The sequence below is a fragment of the Falco rusticolus genome, chromosome 4, assembly GCF_015220075.1.
Source record: "Falco rusticolus isolate bFalRus1 chromosome 4, bFalRus1.pri, whole genome shotgun sequence".
NCBI classification, from domain to species: Eukaryota; Metazoa; Chordata; class Aves; order Falconiformes; family Falconidae; genus Falco; species Falco rusticolus.
In genome coordinates, this window is record NC_051190.1 from 85,560,708 (window position 1) to 85,581,628 (window position 20,921).

Here is a 20,921-nt window from a genome sequence, read left to right on the forward strand (position 1 = left end):
TGGGATGATTTTTGCCTAGAATAGACACACTTATTGTTGTGATTTTTTTTTTTTTTTTTTTTTTTAACTCAGGACATAACATATCACACCTTCCTTTTTACTTGACGCTGAAGTGACAGGGCTAATGAAACAAGTTATTTTGATAGGGCACAGCCTACTTTAAAATCACATTTATGTCTCAGCACTCTGTACTTGGAGTACACTTCAGTGTACTCTGTAACACTGAAGATTGCTGTAACAGAGAAGTCAGTGAGTATTTTATCTTTTTATTTCCCTCTGCATTTTTCTCTTCCAATTTAGGCAGCTGACAATATTCTGTGGATCAACAGCCTAATTGTTCCCTTTTCATCACTCCTTTATAAGACCTTTATATAGCTGGTCATGAAGCACTGCTTCTAAGGATGTTTCATTCTTTCAGAACTTCTTTCATTTCATGTACCAAAAGCCCCAGGTTCTCCTAGTCCTGCAAGAGTCTCTCTGCTGAGACTCCTTCAGTACCAGCATCCAGCAGGCACAAAATTGCTGACACTCGCAGTAGGCCACTAGTACTGTTGGTCAGGCATTGCTAAAACCTTGCCCTGGATTCACCGAGGTTTACTGAAGCTGAGATGTTTTGAAGAAAAACATTTCACATTGACTATGTCATGACCTTCCTCTGTCATTTTACTTAGAAAATATCCATTTATTTCTGGAAGTAACTTATCATCAAAAGTCTTACTAGCTTAAATAGGACTTCTGCTCCTAATGTGCACAGACTCTGAAAAACTGTTCGCAGCACCTGTAATTACTTTCAACACAGTTATGCTGGGAGGACAGGAACACATCAAGGTAGTCTCAAGCAAGACAGGCTGTGGTCTACTCGGTTTTATTCAGCTTCTTATCCAAACCCTTCACTGAAGCACTACAGTTAAGGGCCCATTACTGTTACGGTAAGAAATACTCCATGCCCCAAGGGTCACCCTGCACAGGTTTGATTGCAAGAGGAAGACTTAAAATTCCAGAGGACAGACAAAAAAAGTCTAAAAGAGCAGAGCATAAAAGCAACACGTGCAAGGAACTACAAGATGCTAAATACTGCCATTTGGTAACTGGGCATGTCGGGTTCGCTGTCTCTTTTTTTAACCTCAACCCTCAAAACACAGGAAAGGTGGGACAAAGAAATAAGATCAAAATACTTACCCTTCTTCCCTCCATTATTTAATACAGAGTATGTCTTTAACTGCATCTTTTAAAATAAAAAAATATGTAGAATTACATCTGGAAGATTCACTTGACAGCCCTTCCACTGAACAACACTTCTTGCTGCCATTTCTTCCCGATATTGCAAGTGAGAGCCAGTTTGGGGTACAGTACTTGTGCAGATGCTTCGAATCATCCTGTGCAAGCCTCTCCCTTGTCTTTTCATTCCTCTGCCTATACAGGCACCTAATTTAGGTTTACTGGAATTAAGTGCTATGAATACATCCTGCCCCTTTCATCCCTTACACCAATTTGTTTTAACCGAACAGCCACCCCTGCTAGCTCTTATGCCTACAGTGAAATCAAACAGCTCTATCAGCCCCAGTCAGTTAAGAGGAATTTCTCTGCAAGGTTCCCAGCCTGCTAACAAGTTAGGGACAACTCCTGCAGCTTGTCAGACAGCTTCTGAAGGACTACATTTCTACATTGGAAGAATTAATAGCTCCAAGCTTGTAAAGATTTACGTATCTCCACAAAATGTCAGTAAATCTGCAGCTATCATGCCAGAGATAATGATTAGCACTGTGCATATTAAACAAAGGAGTAGTGAAATCTGATTTGCATATTTCTGACATGCACGCAAATTCCCACTGCTTTCACAACATAGTTATCTACACGGTTCATTTTATTTTGATTAAAATTAACACATTTCACTGATGACCTTTAAAGGAATGCTTGCTTCCAGACTCTTAAATGCATCATTGATCTACTACACTTTGTCAGCAAAACAATGATCATTCCTAAGATGCCTCTGAAAAGCTAGTCTTACACAGATCAGTCCATAAAGTTCCCACTGATGTAAGCAATGCAGAGATGCAGAATTTGCATAATCAGCTCATTTGCTGCATTCAGCAACAAGGGACATATTCTGCCAATTCACACCCTCACCAGAAGATTGCTCTAGTTAAGAGGAAATTGCCACATTGCGATTCAACAGACATGAAGTACATTAGCCGGGCAGCAGCTAAGTAAATAAACAAATGAAGATGTATGTAAGTTATTATTACCTCTGCTCCACAGACAATGAAAATGACCTTTGCTGAAAGGCTGGTTCAGAATCAGAAGGCAAAACTTCAGGTTTCCTGTAAGATAAATGTTGATTCTTATTAGCAACAATATTGATCCACACACCCCCTTTTTTATATTTTGCTTTTTCCATATTAATTTTAATCCAACCACTTTGAAGCAACTCCACTAATTTCCTTGCTTCTTAGACATCATCATTTCCAGAAACAGAAGCTGCCAGAACTTCATTAGACACCTGGTTTTTTGGTAAGGTTTTGCTAAACTTTTAAATTGTTAAGTGCATTTTCCCCTTGAAAGCCATCCTCAATAGGATGCCCACACCTATACAGCTCTCTTTAATCTCCTGCTTGCTACTGCCGCCCGGATGCAGCATTTATTGGTATAAGCTTCACTCTGGCCTCTGTGAAGAGGGAAGGCTGTAGCCGACTGTATTAAGCTGTCTCTAAGTCAAATATTCCAGTCTCCTAGTAGATGCAGAACTTTGCTACCACCAGTGGCTTCTGTGCCTATGTTTTCGTATCATGTAGAAGCTCTAATTGTGGTACATCCACCCTGGTAGATACTTTACACATGCAGAATGAAAGGCCATACCCAAGGAGCTTAAAATCAAAGCTAGTAAAAGCAAAAGCAAACTTTAGCTTGTGTTTTCTAGGTGATACTGCAGACTAAAAATCTCGGTGTATTTACCAGTCCAACTTGATATGGCTCCTAAAGCCTCCTGCCCTAGCAATATGTCCATTGTGAAGGTCAATAATAAACCTACAAATATAAAAGTCTTAAAATAAAAGGATTTATGAAACGACACACCTTGGTTTCAAAGAGTAAATACGCATATCTTATGATGGTTGCCTGTGGTGGGATTTGCGTTATTTCACTTCCTAACTACCTTGCCAATCATATAGGAATGCAAGTTTGCCCTGGAGCTTGATATCCTTAGGTGATCAGGTTAATGAAGTATTATTTGGTCATGTGTAGCCACTGTAACTGAAAAAAGGAAACCTCTATCACTGCAAAGTCTTTTGGGCTTTTGAGCAAATCCAGTACAGCAGGAGGCAGAAGGCTACAGGTCAAACTATGGCTTAAGCCCTATGACATTACCAGGGAAAATACAGGTGGTGAAAGTCCTGAAGGTACAGGAATATCTTGGGGTGGGAGCAGGGAGGGGACAGTCTTTGAAACAATGAATGAAATGCATGGTTAAGATCAAGAAGTGAGAGTTAAGAGACTGGGACACCACTATTCTGCATCTCGCCTTTTGAGTGATTTAGGGTTTCTCCACTGACCTCCTATGCCTCAGTTCCCTAAAACAGAAATAACATTACTGTCCTCCTTTGTAAGTATCAAAAGCAACACTACTGAAGACCTAAATAATTTTTTACTGCAGTAGAAATTCTAAATGTTTGTCAAAGGTATCTTCTACATGGTGTTTCAAATACCTGCCCTCATGTCTTCTACTTGCATCTTTGCTGACATGGTCCATACTTCTATTTAATTCATGTATATATAGGGGAATAAATTTACTTAGAAAAGAACAGAGAGGTCAGAGGACCAAGTAAGCAAAGGAAAGTGAGAAAACCCTTATTCTTTGCATAGGCTGAACAGTTTTGCCTTGTCCTTGAACTTTAAGAGAAAGGTAGAAAACAATACATTCAAACTAAGTGCCAATTTCCAGCTGCCTCATGAAATGGGACCTCAGCAGCAGATCTCCTAATGATGGTTAAGTGAGAAAGGCTGCCAGCTCCTTATATTAAACATAATCATCTAGTGGTGCCCTCCACTGAAGAAAGCCAGCAAACATCACAGGTTCTTTTACTAATACAATAACACAAACAGACATGGGTGCTGTAAACCTGTTCCTGCTGGTGAATCACAAAAGGCATTTCTGTGTCTGTTTTAAACCCTTAAGCCATATCAGCATATGAAAACACAGTGAGTAGATTTTTAGCTTTTTTTGCACATCAGGAGGACTCTTGTTTTATATTGAGATATGTTTTTGAAGCCAAGGCCTGGCTGTAGGCACCCACACTGAGACTTCAGAGGCTGATTTTCAGAGACAACACTTCTAAGAGCTTCCAGTGAGACCTGAAAGAACTGCTGGCTCTTACTTGTTCAGTCGTTGCAAAGCAGCAAAGAGGTAGGCGCCACGAGCACACCCAATTAAGAGGGTTTTTTGTGTGTGTTTTGTTGTTGTTTTTTTTAAAGCACAGTTACAGGTTTAAAAAGCGGAGAAATGGAAGTTGTTTTTCCTGCTTTTAGAAAAGTGAATGTTCCAGTCATTTCAAACCACTGCAATTAATGCATGATAAAATACTATGATTAATGCTACCAAAATGAACCTAATGTCAATATTTTAATGGTGCTCACTGAGTTAATATAAAGCTGCACAAAGGGCTCAGTCCTCGGTAGATGTAAAACAGTAATAAAATTGGGCTGCAATAATTTACAACCATTGCCCTAAAAACTATTAATAAATTGGGACTTCTGATGGCAAAGACCATGTCAATGGACAGAATATGCAACATCCATCACAGAGAAAAACTGATGAGAACTCACCATGCCACTGCTCTGAGCACTCTAGTGAGCTATTCATTTGAAAACAAATCAAATAAAAGGCCATTTATCTTTAAAAGCCCTTAACAAATTAGGAAGCATCTATCTCCTGGACTGTCTGCCCATCCATTTTTCACAGAGATAATTAGCACCCTGACCCAACCATTAATGAAATTGTGTTCTACTTGGACTAACGGAAAAAAGAGTTCTGTAAACAAGAATTCAGCAGCGAAAATGAGCTGTCCCCAGATATGGGTATCTCCACTGCAGAAGCTTTTGTTGGCCTTTTGTTAGAGGCAGAACATGGTCTCTTGCATGGTTTCTTCCATTTTTAGTATAAATTTCTCTTTCATTATGTACTTTTCTTGCAGCTTTTGCAGACTGAGCAAATTCAGCCATCTGCAGCATGAGCAGAAAAGAATAAATTCCTCCAGACAAAACCTCCAGCTTATTCTTGATGTTTACATCAACTTAGAGAATAAATGGAGCCAAGTTCCAATGCAAGTCCTCTTGCAGAGGAATTAGCCACACAGTAAGGCGTAATTTCTACAGGACAGGAGGACAGAAAGATGACTATAGGAAGTTTTTACTTATATTTCAGGAACGACATTTGCTCATCTCCAGTCTTACCCATTTATTTTCCTATTTGCTACTTACAAACCTTGCAGTCTTACAGGCATAACTTAAAGACGTATGTATTAACAGTTGCACAACTACATCAACAGCCATTTAGATGCAAAAATATATCTTGCAGAGGACTTGGCAAATTCCTAGTCTTTGGATAAAGTGGGATCATTTTTATCTTGCCAGAAACACAGAGCACCATCCCCTACTTTCCTAGGCTGCAAATCAATCAACTATCTCTACAAGTCCCACTGGGACCGTCAGCGCATAACCTCATCTTTTCTGAAAATTTTTTCCCTTCTCTGCTTTATTTAGCTGCACTTTTTTGATGAAGCTTTTCTCATGGCTGCTTAGAAAGGACTTTAATCAAGGGTGTTGTGAACATCTCTGACAGCCCATGCAGTGCCTTTTTACCCCATTTTAAGTCACTCAGAAGAATACCGACATTTTAAAGCACACATTCACTATTCTAAAAGCGTTCTTGGCTTCTCCCTGTACTCTTATACTAATCTAACTATTCTATAAATATTTATAATATTCATATGCATTTTTTATTGATTTCCCCTTGATACATGCCAGTCTTCAGGCAGTATGTCTGTCACAAAACACATGCAAAAGGCATATGTATTTTTAAAGACAACCTTTTCTCTGGTAGTCAGTAAAATAATGTATGCCCTTTCTTTGTTTCCTTTCAGTGTTAGAACAATATTGCTAGAAGTTACTCTGCATACTGTGAAGTTCCTGCCTATTGAATTTTCCAAGGAGAAAAAGCTTTCATTGCTTCAGACAAGAGGGCCTTTGGGAAAGATCACTGCTATTCCCAGTCACTGTGAAATAATGCAAGCAGTAACACACAACGGGGGGATACTCTGTGCTGGCATGCCTCAAGGTGCTATCAAAGTATGACTCCAAAGTCAAAGCTTCAACTGCAAAAAGGAGCTTTTACAAAGCAATTCATGTTTTGATTTGTTGTTTGGTATTTGTGTTATACTGCTCGGCTGAAGGGGAACCATTCCTTTCCTTTCCAATCATCTATCAGGCACCTTCAACAGAGAGGCAGGTTTAGCACTGAGGAAGGAGGAAGAAAGAGACAGGTAGTATGGGAGCAGAGGGATTTTACCATTACTAAAGTATTTCACTAATTTAATCTAGAAAGTTGAAACTGGAAGATGGTTATAAATTTTCAGAAAAGTTCTGTACTGGTAGAAATGTGTCTAGATAGCCAAGATACTAACCAAGATCCCTTGAAAGGATACTGCAGGGATCTGGGTTACACATATTCCTGATCACAGAGGTGAACACCCAAATATACAATGAAGTTCTGATAGAGAAAAACTCTGAATGATCCCACTGAAAATCTCCTCCTGATCATGCTGCTGCTCTAACATCAGTCTACTTTCCAAAATAAAATAAATAATTAAAAAAGAAAAAGGTGATTTTGTTTCCAGTACCATCATTCACGAAATTCCTGCCCCACAGATTTGTTTTTTAAATGAACAGTCACTGCCTACTTAAATGTCGGAGTATGTGGGAAGGGGCAAGACCTTTTTTCACAATTCCAAAACAGTGACACTGATAAGACAGCAGTGCCCCAGGCTCTTCATATGCCAGTTGAAGTTGCTTTGCTGCAGAACAGTTAGCACTGGAATTGTGATTCTAAGAATTCCACGTAAATTATATTTAGTGGAAGCCTATCATAATAAACACTATAGGAAGCAGTTCATGAAACCAGCAAACGTAACAAAATAACGTTTATGCAGAACTCCAGCAAAGACAGATAAGGCTATCGCTACAGATCACCAATGCAAAATTACTGAAGCAACTTGCTATGCCATTGGTTTGGGGTCTGGTTTCAGTGTGGTTTGGTATTCGTTTGGGTTTTTGTAATTAATACATTAAACTCTCTTATGTAGTTGAAACACAATCTACAAAAAAATAAGGAAATACCAGGTTTTACTCGAAAAAATTTTGTAGCATATTGTTTGGATTGAAAAATCAGCTCCTGTGTATTGCTAAGAATTACTAAGTCAATCAAAAGCCAGAATGGGAATTTCTGCTATTGGTGAAGCAGGTATCGCTAACACGGGATAATTGACAAATGAGCTTATAAAGGTGTGAATTGTGACATCAAGAAAAATAAAACTTCTTTGTAATGAACTGGAGTGGACAATTTTAATAAACACTTAAGGCAAAAAGGTTTTAATATGGATATTCCTTAAGTTAGGAACATGGCTATTTAAAGAATACTCCTTTAATAAAAGAGCCCACATTTCTGCATAGATGAAGGCTCATGTAAAAAGTGCCACTGATTACATGTGAAGTATTTTGGTTTTACATCAGTAAAAGATAAAGGACCCTAAAATGGTATTGTTTGCTGCCTCCATTGGAAAAAAATTATTGTAGTATTGAATATACAGAATGGAAAAGTATTCTAACTGCTCGCTACAACCTCAAAAAGCTTCTTGATACGACTTTTTTCATTTTGCTGTATTAGTTGTAGCACCACAATTAGCTTTTTCTTTGACATTCATCAGCATTTTTAATGCAGTCCTAATGGGCTATTTGCTCCACCTATCACCTGGAAAAAAAATAAAAATTAAATCCAGCACACTGAATTAAGAGTCCTCACTAAACAAATGGTAACATGTCACTTTTTTTTTTAACCTTGTCTTCACAAAGCAAATAGCACAGACACATGTTACCAAAATGCAGAGAACACAGAATTTTAAAAGTAAAATAAAGGAATCTGGGGGATCAGCACTGAGTTTACATCATTTTCTGCCAAGTAAGCACCTGTCCCCAAGCGTTAAGTCTAAAACCAATGCTCTGGGAAGAACTTTTTGCCAGCTTATATACATGGACCATTTCATTCAGGGCGTGTTTGAAGAGCTACCATCCACTTCCCAGACATACCAACTGGAAGAGCTTCCCTATCAGAAATGAAGTAAATATTTGATTAGACAAAAACTAAGGAGAATGAGTCCATCAGACTAAGAAGCACCCCTCATTTCCTGAAAGGGTTTCTTCATTGTGGTTCTTTTGGGTTTTAGACACTGAAACTACAAACACCTGTAGTTTCCTACCTGATAGGCAGATGCAGCTCCTAACAGGCAGTTTACTTGCTGATGTAGCAATTATTCTTGAAAGTCATCTCCTACTTCACAAGACAAGATTCTGGTTTTATCAATGAATGTCTTTGGTAACTCACTGACTATAGGCACTACCTACATCTACCTTAGCAAGTTGCCTGGCACCATAAAATCAGGTCTATAGAGCAAAAATTTTGATGCTGAAGATATGGTTTTCACACTATACATGTTTTGGGAAGAAAGAAAGGGAGGGACACTACTTCAGGTAAGGTCTAGTCAGTTCTGTGAACTAAATATTCATAAGTAGTAGGAGAGCATTATGTGCACTCCTGGAGCATATTCTTAGTTTCAACCAAAAGGAAATTAGCTTACATATTCCAAAACCACTCTGCAATGTAAAGCAAAGCACAGTAAATAGGCAGGATCAGGAGACCTGCTTCAAAAGCATATTCTTGATTCAAAATAAAACACTAATGTAAATATACCAATAGTCACATGGCTTTTGGCTTATCATTATTTTTTTTTATTTTTTTAAACAATGTCTTTACCAAACTAAGACAACTAATGCCACAAGACCAGCTTAATTTGAATGAGCAACAGATTTTTGTAATCTTATACTTACCAAAATTTGGCTCTAACTTTAGTTTGTTATACTTAAGAAGCAATCTGCCACGTAGGGAAGCTGAGGGGGAGTGTTAACCCAAAACTGCAGTTATCTGCACTGTAAATTCCTAGAAAAGCACTTAATGTTGAATCCTAAGATGATACTTTTTAAGGTTACCAAAATAAAACCCCATTTTGTACTGAACAAATAGTGCACCTTACAAAAAACGCTCCTCATTCTGCTGTTCTCGTTCTTGAACAAAGTTTTCCCCCAGCAGTGCTTCCCTTCTTCACCAGGAAACTCAGTGCTCTACTGTGATACCAGGGCCTCTAAAAAGGATAATTTCAAACTTATGGAGATAAAATCAACACTCTGAAATGCACACGTTTCACATTTAAAAAGCTTCACAACTCCTGTAGAACTGCTACTTTGAAAACTGAAAGAATTCTTTCAAGTAAATCAGTAAAATCCACTCCCTATATCTGTGCTCTTGCTAACAGGATAGTTGTCAGTTTTAATTCAGAGAAACAGTTAAGCTTGGACTACTGTATTATTATAGCCACTACTTATAAAATACTGTATAGCTGCATTTTACCACACTGAATCCCAAGCCTCCAAACAAGCTGTTTAATTTTGCTCCTAAGAATGACAACTCCAATAATAAACCAGCACAAATTATGCAGAAGGATCAGAGACCTTACAAACACATGCTCAAACTTATTGAATGAATAAATCAAATATCCATACCCAGCTGCTTTATGTGCAAAGGCAGTCTTATCCCTGTCAATGCATTTTAGTGTTATTTTTTTCATGTAAATTCTATTGATTTTAAAATATTTTACAACTCTTAATTCTCCAGGCAAATTCTAGCAAGAGGAGTAGGAAGAAAAGGAGATCTGTGCAGTCTTACTGCAAAGCTGCAATGTGGTTCTCTCTGGAGAGCCCTCTGCAAGAATTTATGTGTATGAATTCAAACCAACTAATTTTTCACAATAAGTTGCAAACATGGCCATACATATGGGATAATCCACCTACATTACTGACCACTGCTGTTCCTAGAACGGTGACACACCTTGCAGTGAAAACCTGTCAGTTAATTCTGGTGCTCCTCTGGAGACCATGAGGGCTGTGCTTTTCATCTCAGGATGTGATGGACCACTCCTTTTCATACAAGCTCCTATAGTCCGTAGCTGCATTTCTGAGCGCTCGGGACTTCTGCTCTTTATGTGTCAAACAGCTTGGTCTGGTCAAATGGAGTAAGATCACATAGTTCCCGATAGTGAATCTTTAGTATTAGATACCTCGTCCAGCACCACAAGGAAACTTCACGGCAGGATTCAATTCTCCAGGGCAACATTGGCCTGAACTGAATCATGAGAACTGTCTATTTAAATATAAATCACAACCACCATACTTCTTACTATTACATACATGGAAATTATGCTTGTACCCATTACGCTCATTTGAAAATGCTCACTTGAAAACAAACCCATCTGATCACTTTGGGGAGATAGCAAGGTACGTAAACCCTAACGGGCTCTTGAAGAGACATATTTCATATGCAACATCTGCTGCTGCAAGGCTTTTGGCTTGGTTTACCTCATACCTTTGCTGCTTGTCTCCAGAGACGTTGCTGGACCATCCATCTATCATTCTGTGCTTTGTGCAAGTAGGACTTACATGGCAACTTAAGCACAACAAAGTTCAGAATTATCTGGAAGCAGCAGGGTTTTTTTAGCTGAGATGTTATCACCTAATTGGTTATACTCTTATAGTTTTCAAGACTACTGGTTGGACTCAAATTACCCAGCAGTCCAAAAAAAAAGATTTCTGATATAGGCACAGACAAGTAAGGTCTAGGGGATCAGGCAGATATATAACATCCTGTGGCATGGAAAACATAGCCAGCTGAGGCTGAAGAGATGCATAGGAAGTAAAACAGCAGGAGGAGGGTCAATTTTCTACAGAATATGAAGCCTAGTCCCCAGGGTTGCATAATCCAGCACAACCTTTCATATTTCAGATAAACTTTAAGAAACCCGCAACACAGGCAAGTCATCTTCTGAATTCAATACCAATTGGTAGCTCTTAGAAGACAAAAATCAGACATACTGACTTGCTATAAAAATATTGATAGTTATGGTAAATTTGACTTTCCTGTTTAAAATTTCTAGGCACAGAGCATTAGGACTGGAGCTTAAATCTACATCAAAGAGAAAATGAAGTGGATGTGGAGAGAATCTTACGACATTTCCATTTTATCTTCAGACTGAAAAATAAACACAAATTACTATAAAATATTAGCTTCCAGTTTTAACTTTTTTCCTCAAAAAGATATTAAAATAGCTTCACTTTAGAAAAATTTTAGGAACTCTTCAGTGTACCCAAAACTATTAATATTCAAGAAAGTTCCAACCTTAAAAGGAAACTCAAGACAGTTGCTCACTTTCTAGCTGTTTAATAGCCAGGTCTATATAATGTCCTCCTTGCATTTAAAAAACCCATGAGCCTGCTGCTCAATGTGGTGGGTGCCCTGGTGGCAAAGGACGAAGAAGGCAGAGCTACTGCATATTGCCTTTGCTTCAGCCTTCACTGCCAAGGCCAGCCCTCAGGATTCCTAGACCCTGGCGGCAAGAGAGGAAGTCTGGAGAAAGGAAGACTTGCCCTTGGTCATGGAGGGTCATGTTAGAGATCACTTAAGCAAACCTGACACCCACAAATCCATGGGCCCCGACGGGATGCACCCCCAGCTGCTGAGGGAGCTGGCAGATGTTACTGCTAAGCCACTCTTCATCACCACTGAAAGGTCTTGGAGAACAGGAGAGGTGCCTGAGGACTGGAGGAAGGCCGGTGTCACTCCAGTCTTCAAAAAGGGCAAGAAGGGCCCAGGAAACTACAGGCCAGTCAGCCTCACCTCCATCCCTGGAAAGGCGATGGAACAGCTCAGCCTGGAGGTCACCTTGAAGCGTGTGAAGGAAAAGAAGCTTATCAGGAGCAGTCAGCGTGGATTCACCAAGGGGAACTTGTGCTTGACCAATCTGATAGCCTTCTGTGATGGAATGACTGGCTGGGTGGACGAGGCCAGAGCAGTGGATGTTGTCTCCCTTGACCTCAGCAAGGCTTTTGACACTGTCTCCCCCAACATCCCCACAGGCAAGCTCAGGCAGCGTGGGCGCGACGAGCGGCGGTGGGTGGGCTGGGACCTGGCTGCGTGGCAGACTCGGAGGGCTGTGACCAGCGGCGCAGAGTCGAGCTGGAGGCCGGCAGCCAGCGGGGCTCCCCAGGGTCACTGCTGGGTCCAGGCTCGTTCAATTGACTCATCAGTGACCTGGGCGAAGGGACAGAGCGTACCCTCAGCAAATCTGCTGGCGGTACAAAACTGGTTCACCCGAAGGCTGCGCTGCCATTCAGCGAGGCCTGGGCAGGCTGGAGAGTTGGGCAGAGGAGCTGAAGTTCAACACAGGCCAGTGTAAGGTCCTGCCGCGGGGGAGGGACAGCCCCCTGCACCAGTATGGGCTGGGGCTGGCCTGCTGGGGGGCAGCTCTGCGGGGAAGGGCCTGGGAGCGCTGGTGGGCAGCAGGCTGCCGTGGGCCACCAGTGGGCCCGTGGACAAGGTGGCCAACGGTATCCAGGGGTGCATTAGGAGGAATGTGGCCAGCAGATCGATGGAGTTTATTGTCCCCCTCTACCCTGCCCTGTGGAGGCCGCATCTGGAGTGCTGTGTCCCGTTCTGGGCTCCCCAGTTCAAGAGACAGGGAAATACTGGGGAGGGTCCAGTGGAGGCTATGAAGAGGATGAGGGAACCGGAGCATCTCCCTGATGAGGACAGGCTGAGAGAGCTGGGGCTGTTCAGCCTGGAGAAGAGAAGACTGAGAGGGGATCTTAGCAATGTCTGCAAATATCTTAAGGGTGAGTGTCAACAGGATGGGGGCAGGCTCTTTTCAGTGGTGCCCAGTGACAGGACAAGGGGCAACGGGCACAAACTGCAACATGGGAAATTCCATCTAAATATAAGGAAAAGCTGCTTTACTCTGAAGGTGACAGAACCCTGGCACAGGCTGCTCAGAGAGGCTGTGGAGTCTCCTTCTCTAGGGACATTCAAAACCTGCCTGGGCATGACTGTGCAACCTGCTCTAGGTGAAGCTGCTTTAGCAGGGGTTGGACTAGATGATCTCCAGAGGTCCCTTCCAACCCCGACCATTCTGTGATTCTGTGAATATTCTGTATGAATACACCATGCTAATAATATTTGTTATCTGGTATGTCTCTATTTCTAGGGATACAGCTAAGCATACAAACTCCCTGGCTGACTTGAAAACTTCAGCCGTTATCATCAGCTCAATCCACACGCTGCAAGAGTAAGGTGACTTCAAGGAATCACAAGGCAGATGTCAGTAGCCTCTTCGGGCAAACTGGTAAAAAGCACAATACCCTTGGCAGACATTCAGCTCTGCAAACAGTACAATGCCATCTTATTTCACTTATCTATGGTCTACAGATATTCTCAGGTATTTTCTATAGGATTAACAAAATTTAATAGCTATCAAATAATTTGCATATTAGAGTACTGACCAAAGAGTAAGATTCATGTGAACACATAAGTGCCTGACCACTCAGCACTCAAAAGCCCTGCTCTGCCGCCACCAAGCACTCCGCTGACACTTCAGTTATTGGCATTAACATTTGCAATGCACATAAAAGTCTAATTTAAATCTGCACTGAGATCCACCTGAAGTTCAAGAGACTGACAGAACCTGGCACCTCCTTTGATCTCAAAACACCACTGCTATCCACCAGCTACACATTTCTCTACTGATCTCATTTGAAGGGCACATTTGAAGTAGCTCTTTTTAGAGCATACCTAATAGATCTGGCTTCACAGTGTTAGCCATCTCCTTTATAAAAGCTGGGAAGGAGCTATATGTTTTATCAGCACGGATTAATAGTTGGAGCATTCCCTCGGGAGGCTGATGACCCACATTCGGGTACCTCCTCTGTCAGAGGGAGTTCACATCAAAATCCCACTTCAGTCAACACAGCGCTCTCCTACCCAGACATGACATTATTCTTGGGGAAGCAGATTCTTTCCTCCTTGCTCTAAAAGTTAAATATATTAATTAAATTATTTTCATAAAACAGTTAAACAGGAGAAGCATGTGGAAGCCTGACTCTGCAGTCCACTGACATGGATACAGTTTGTTCTCCAACATTTACTTACCCAAACCTCTCTTTCATACCTTGAATAAATCCTCCACATACTTGACCACGGTATTACAAGAACTTCATACCCACTGTTGCCTTCTTTCTAATATGTGACATGTTTTCAGGGAAAAGCCTAATCTCTGGTTTTGCAGGACATTTTTTCAAGTAAGATGAGTGGTTCTCTCACTATCTTTAGAAGATTCTGCACTTGGAGTCACAAAAGGAGGAAATAACTTCCTGCAGCACAGTGTAAGATGTCTAAATGCAACAGAGCAGGATTTTACATGCTTCATTCTTCCTGCTGTTCCTGGTTTTCCACTGACAAGCTCAGCCTGATTCCTTCCTTAGTACACTTATTCTGACAGATTGTACTCTTCGTATACAGCAGGTTCTCCTTCTGCCCTGTATACACAGTCTAACTACCACATTCAAGACAAATACACCATGGCCAAAAGTCTTACGTGGATTTGCTGAATGGGTTAAACTCCCATATAATGTTGTGAGTGCAGTAACATCTCATTTTCGGAAACGAAAATAGGCATCATGTGACTGCAGGAAGATCACACTCCTATTTAGAAAATGAGCAAATACTGAAAAAACCAAAAGCTCCTTTCTGCTTCTCAGCTTGATCATAAATAATAAACATTACAAATCACAAGAAGATGGCTTTTGGTGAAATTCTAATTTGGACAACTTTATAAACTTCTTTTTCCCTATCTCCTTTCAGCCATCCCAATGAAATACAGTATCCCTTACTGATACTGTAACCCTTGTGTACTAATTAAGCACTTACTTAACTGCACATAGCATTCAACCAGCTACCATAGACTTTGGAGTTGTGAGCTTTCTTTTTTTTATTATTATTATTTCTTTTTATTTAGAAGGTTCACTGAGTTTAAAAGAGTTGCATAAATTATCACTGATGTCTGCAACCATCAATTTACTCCTCGGGTATAATGGGTGATGAGAAGACTCTCGTTGACTCCCAGGATTTCCCCTCATAGGTTTTGATGAGCACCCATACTGAGACAGCAGCTTCTGAAACACCTCCTGCCTCTTCGAGCTAGATGCCAGCGAGGACGTTCGTGCCCATAACACCGTTTCAGTCTTGTGGTTTTCCCAAAGCAGATTCTTCTGTACTTTGAAGGAGTAGATCTGATGCAATGTCTAGACTGCCATCCAGAAGGTTCAAGAGGGCAACAGGGGCTTTCACAGTGGTCACAACAACAGCCTACGGAAGCAGTGGTGGTGGTGGGAGGGTGTTCAGGCCCCTGCTGTAAGGTTCTGGTAAAGACTGATGTTGAGCAGAACATTTCCACTATTCTCATGGGAATCATTTTAACAGATGTAGGAAGGAAAAGCAATTTGCCAATAACCTTCACAAACATTTCACTTCTAAAATAATGTCTTTTGTTTTGATGAGTTTCATTTTATTGTTTCTAAAGTAAATTTTTTACCTAATGAAAGCAGCTCAGTTCTGCTGCTTCTTTTAGGACATTCTATAACTTCACAACCACTGCTGGCTTCTTTTTTTAACAAAACAGTTTTAAGACCTATTTCTATATATTTTATAAATAGATAAATCTACATCTGGAGAAAACAAGCTAAAATAAACAAAAAGAAAGCTAAAAACCCCAAAGGCAATGAAAATTGCATTACATTATCAGCCACACAAGGAATTTTTATGTAACCTGAATGAAGTTCCTCTTCAGATTTTATTCTACAATATGTCATTGTGTTGCATCTGGCAGAAAAATAAGATGCAAAATCAAAGTTCTGTGGACTGAATAGCTTTTTTTTAAGCTATTCGGTGGGCTTACTAAAATCAGGAACTGGTCAACATTTGTGTTTTGGAGTAAAACTACCGGGTAATAAAGAAGCAAATGTAGAACACTGCCAGAATATCGATGCTTCTTCCACAGGTATAAAAGTTTTCTTAATGTTGAAAATTTTGGAATGAGAGCTGTTCATTTTGCAATTTAACTTCTAAACAAGATTGAAAAAGTCCTTAGCAAGAAAGTGTCTGGATAGTATTATTGGAATCACCTTGTAGTCCAGTAGAACAGGATACCATAGCCAGAAAATACAGACTCAGAAGTGGGCCCCTCGCAACATGCCTATAGGTAGACTACCTACACAAGCAGACCCACCAAATCATTACGACAATCTGTTCCCATAAGATACTTGTCACACAAATAAGGCTTGGTACGTTTAGCCACTACACAAAGTCTACGATAACTGCTTTTATTATAAGCCACTTGTGCTTGTTTATAGTCCCTTGTTTTGACACGCTGCAGATCATGTATAATTAAAGATAACTGTTACTTTCTTCCTTCCTCCACAATACAGTAAAGCCTGTAAACAAAGACAAGCTCTGGGACCATTAAGAGAGGCCCTTGTTTGCAGACTGTCTTTCCAACCATCTCCTTCAATTTCAATACTAAAACTGTCAAGCTTAATTAAGAGTTATGGGGCATAACCATTTCAAAACCATAAATCCATATGGCAGAAAAGTAACATGACTGCCTTAGTGAACATCTCTTTTTAAATAAGCAATATCTCTTTCTGAGACCTAATTTAGGTTCCTTATACACAACTTTGTATTGTAAATATCTTTATTGCTTCTCCTGCAGAGAATATAAAGACCATCATAAAATAATTTCATCCTGATGTCTTCTGCTTTATTTGACTATTTAAAGTGGAAGTGGACCTCAATGCATACTCTAGTGCTTACGCTGCTATTCCATCCAAATTCACCATAGCTTTTTGTGATTCTTCAAAAACTCTGCAGAGAACTGCATTTCTCTCCAGCTTCTTTTAATATTTTCTTTCTAAAGTTGCTTTGCCTTTTCAGTGTGCACAGCCATCCACATGTCCTCACAGCCTCAAGCGGAATGATACTGAGGAAGAAGTGTCCAGACCTCACCAATTAACTGTTGCCCTTTAAAAACCAAATCTTTAACATTCAGCACACCCAGCCTGAGACACCAATGATCCACTCCAAGAAAATCCACTGTAACAACACTAGTGCAAGCTTAGATTTAAACCCTAAAGCCACCTTACCCATGCCAGGGGAACTACATATTTGCTTCCATTTTGACAATACTTAGGTCTTCCACCAGAACCTCTGCTGTATCAGTGTCCTAGTAAACACACCAAGGCACAAATCCCAGTGCAACCTCAATCATACTGGTACTTTAAACAAGAAACTGAAATCTAATGGACAACTGCATAAGTGCTTCAAAGGCTTGAACCTCACAATATCTGAGAGAGTTTAAGATCAATGGAATTTTCCCATTCTCGGTGTTACAAAAGTCCCATGTACAGTCTTACCATTAACTTCCATTTACTTAAAGCTATTTTCTGGCCTTTACAGCAAAGAAGTTACACTTGAAAATGCAAATCCTAAAGGTTTAAAACCAGAAGTGTGATTATAACAGTAGCACAATTATTACTATTTCTTAATCTAATGAATTTTGTAATAAGATTGCATGAGGAAACCTTTGGCTTTCTTCATCTGCTTCATGGACTAACACAGGAGTTCAATTTATAGAACTGCTGATCATCCAGTAGCCATCCTGCAGCCACCCCCTTAAAATAAGTTTCCTTAAAAACTAAAATGGTTTCTGTCTTGATGAGCACTTTTTTATGTGTTAAGCAACACTTGGGTCAACTTATAAAGAAAATCATAACTGAGTATCTAAAAGAATAATTTATGCAGACGAAACACTAGCTGAAAAATACTTTTATCAGCTGTTTATTCAGACCCAGAGAGGCACAGAAAATACACCCTGACCAGTGAGTTAATACATTTTGGGAAAAGATACTAAGAAAAGGTGCTAAGCCTCTCTCTTCTTCATTACCCTATCTGGAAAATGTGTTTAATAATAATGCTTTGAACTTAAATTTCCATTTGTAGATTTGAAATCACTTTACAAAGGTGCAGAAGCATTATTATTCTCATTTCACAGTTGGCCTCACTAAGTACAGAGATTTGTAGCAATTTGTATGTGAAGCAGTGTTCTCTAGTGAATAAGTTAAGAGTCTGAAATTACCTCCCCAGGGTTTTCTTCCCAGCTCAGCTGTAAACTTCAGTCTACACCGAAACCCACTGGGGCAAAACCAGACACAGTCCACCTGAAATTGGTGGGTTTCTGCATGGGAATAGGACTCCAGGCCAGAAACTGATGACAGATCTGAAGAATTTCTGCCTAACATTGATCTAGTCAGTTAAAATTCACTTTTCTGGACCACAGGGGAGATGGTCATCACAGAGGTCATCACAGTATTCAGACACAAAAACATGCAAAGAAATGAAATGGCACATTTCCAGAAGAAAAAGGAAATACTAAGATACATACCAATGGACAGTCTGGAGTTCAGTCAGGAGAACTCCTTAATTTCCATCACCACAATTTTTTCTCCTCTTCTGCTGACAAAAAAAAAATCTTTCACCCCAATTTCCTGCAATACAGTTCTTCCTACTCGATAAATAATTCCTCCTCTGGACAACAGCCCCTGCACATAGCAGCAACCTTAGCTATGGAATTCAAATTTTGTCATAGAAAACACTTCTGTTTGGTAAGTCCAAGGATTCTGGAAAACATTAAGAGTGCATCTTCATAGAGTGGTTTAAGTTGGAAGGGACCTTAAAAATCAGCTAGTTCTAAGCCCCCTGTCACGGGCAGGGACACTGGCCACCAGCCCAGGCTGCTCCCAGCCCCGTCCAGCCTGGCCTTGGGCACTGCCAGGGATGGGGCACCCACAGCTGCTCTGGGCAGCCCCTGCCAGCGCCTCGCCGCCCCCATGGGAAGGAGTTTCCTCCTTACAGCTACTCTAAATCTCCCCTCTTCCAGTTTAAAGCCATCCCCTCCTGTCCTGTCGCTACAGACCCACGGAAAAAGCCCCTCTCCAGGTTTCTCGTCGGCCTCTTTAGGTACCGGCAGGCTGCTGTAAGGTCTCCCCGGAGCCTTCTCTTCCCCAGGCTGAACAGCCCCAACCCTCTCAGCCTGTCCCCACAGCAGAGGGGCTCCAGCCCTCTGAGCACCTGTGTGCCCCTCCTCCGGGCTCGCTCCAACAGGTCCATGTCTGGGGCCCCCAGAGCTGGATGCAGCACCACAGGGGGGGTCTCATGAGAGCAGAGGGGGAGAATCACCTCCCTCAACCTGCTGGTCGCGCTGCTTTTGATGCGGCCCAGGATAAGGTTGGGCTTTCCAAAGCACACATTGCTGAGCCATTTTGAGCTTCTCATCCAACGGCACCCCCATGTCTTTCCCCTCAGGGCCGCTCCTGATCCATTCTCCACCCAGAGTGTATTTGCTCTTGGGACTGCCCCAACCCTTGTGCAGGACCTTGCACTTGGCCTCGATGAACTTCATAAGGCTCGCACGTGCCCACCGCTCAATCCTGTCAAAGTCCCTCTGGATGTCATCCCTTCCCCCCAGTGTGTTGACTGCACCACACAGCCTGGTGTTATCAGCAAATTTGTTAAGGATGTGCTTGATCCCAGCGGCCACAACTCTGACAAAGAAACCTTCTGTAGGTTTCTTTTTGAGTTTGACTTTGTCCAGGAGCTCTTTGTTCATCCATGCACCCTCCTGGCATTTTTGTCCGATTTCCTCTTTGTTGGCACACATCACTCCTCAGCTTAGCAAAGGTGATGTTTGAATATTAACCAACTTTCTTGGGCCCTTCTTCCCTCCAGGGCTTTATCCCATGGTAGTCTACCACAAAGATCCCTGAAAAGGCCAAAGTGCACTCTCCTGAAGTCCAGGGTAGTGAGTTTGCTGTGCACCCTCCTTGCTGCCCTGAAGATCTTGAACTCCATCATTTCATGGTCACTGCAGACAAGGCAAGGCTGCCTTTGAGCTTCACATTCCCCCCCATCCTCTCCTTGTTGGTGAGAACATGGTCATCAACACATTCCAGGAACCTCCTGGATTGCTTATGCCCTGCTCTGTTGCACCTCCAACAGATATTAGAGTGGTTGAAGCCCCCCATGAGGACCAGCGCTTGTGAATGTAAGGCTGGCAGCATTTATCTGTCTATAGAGGGCCTCATCTTCTCAGTCATCCTGGTTGGGCAGCCCGTAGCACACCCCCACTACAATGCCACCTGTCCCTGCCCTCCTTTTGATCCTGACCCATAAGCTCTCAGTTGGCTCCTCATCCATTCCCAGGCAGAGCTCCATGCACTCCAGCTAGTCGCCGACTCAAGAGAGCAACACACCTGTCCTTGTCCCCCCTGCCTGTCCTTCCTAAAAAGCCTGCATCCTTCCATTCCAAGACTGCAGTTATAGAAGCCATCCCACCAGGTCTCCCTGATACCAGTCAGATCATAGCCCTGCAGGCATGCACAATTCTCTTAACTCCTCGTTCATTCCCCATGCTATGCGTGTTTGTGTGGAGGCATTTAAGTCGGGCCCCCGATGAAACTGACTTACTGGCTGGAATGGTTGCAATTCCTTTGTGCTGCTCTTCTGACCTGTGACCCCTTCTCCAGGCTCTGCGCATCTCTTGCTTGCATTGGCATCAAACTGGTAGGAGTGGGATGGATGGAGGTTCCTCTCCCACAGCAACTTTAAAGCC

General features: G+C 41.5%; 1 protein-coding gene across 5 annotated transcripts in view; it reads right to left on the minus strand.

Annotated features, from left to right (window-relative positions):
* The window catches only part of TPK1 (thiamin pyrophosphokinase 1), a 312,799-nt gene that overhangs the window by 248,533 nt on the left and 43,345 nt on the right, over positions 1-20,921 (minus strand). For all 5 annotated transcript variants that reach the window (XM_037385150.1, XM_037385146.1, XM_037385147.1 and 2 more), the window contains exon 2: positions 2,247-2,321. In XM_037385150.1, the coding sequence (XP_037241047.1) occupies positions 2,247-2,321 (75 nt within the window). The remainder of the gene's footprint in view (positions 1-2,246; positions 2,322-20,921) is intronic.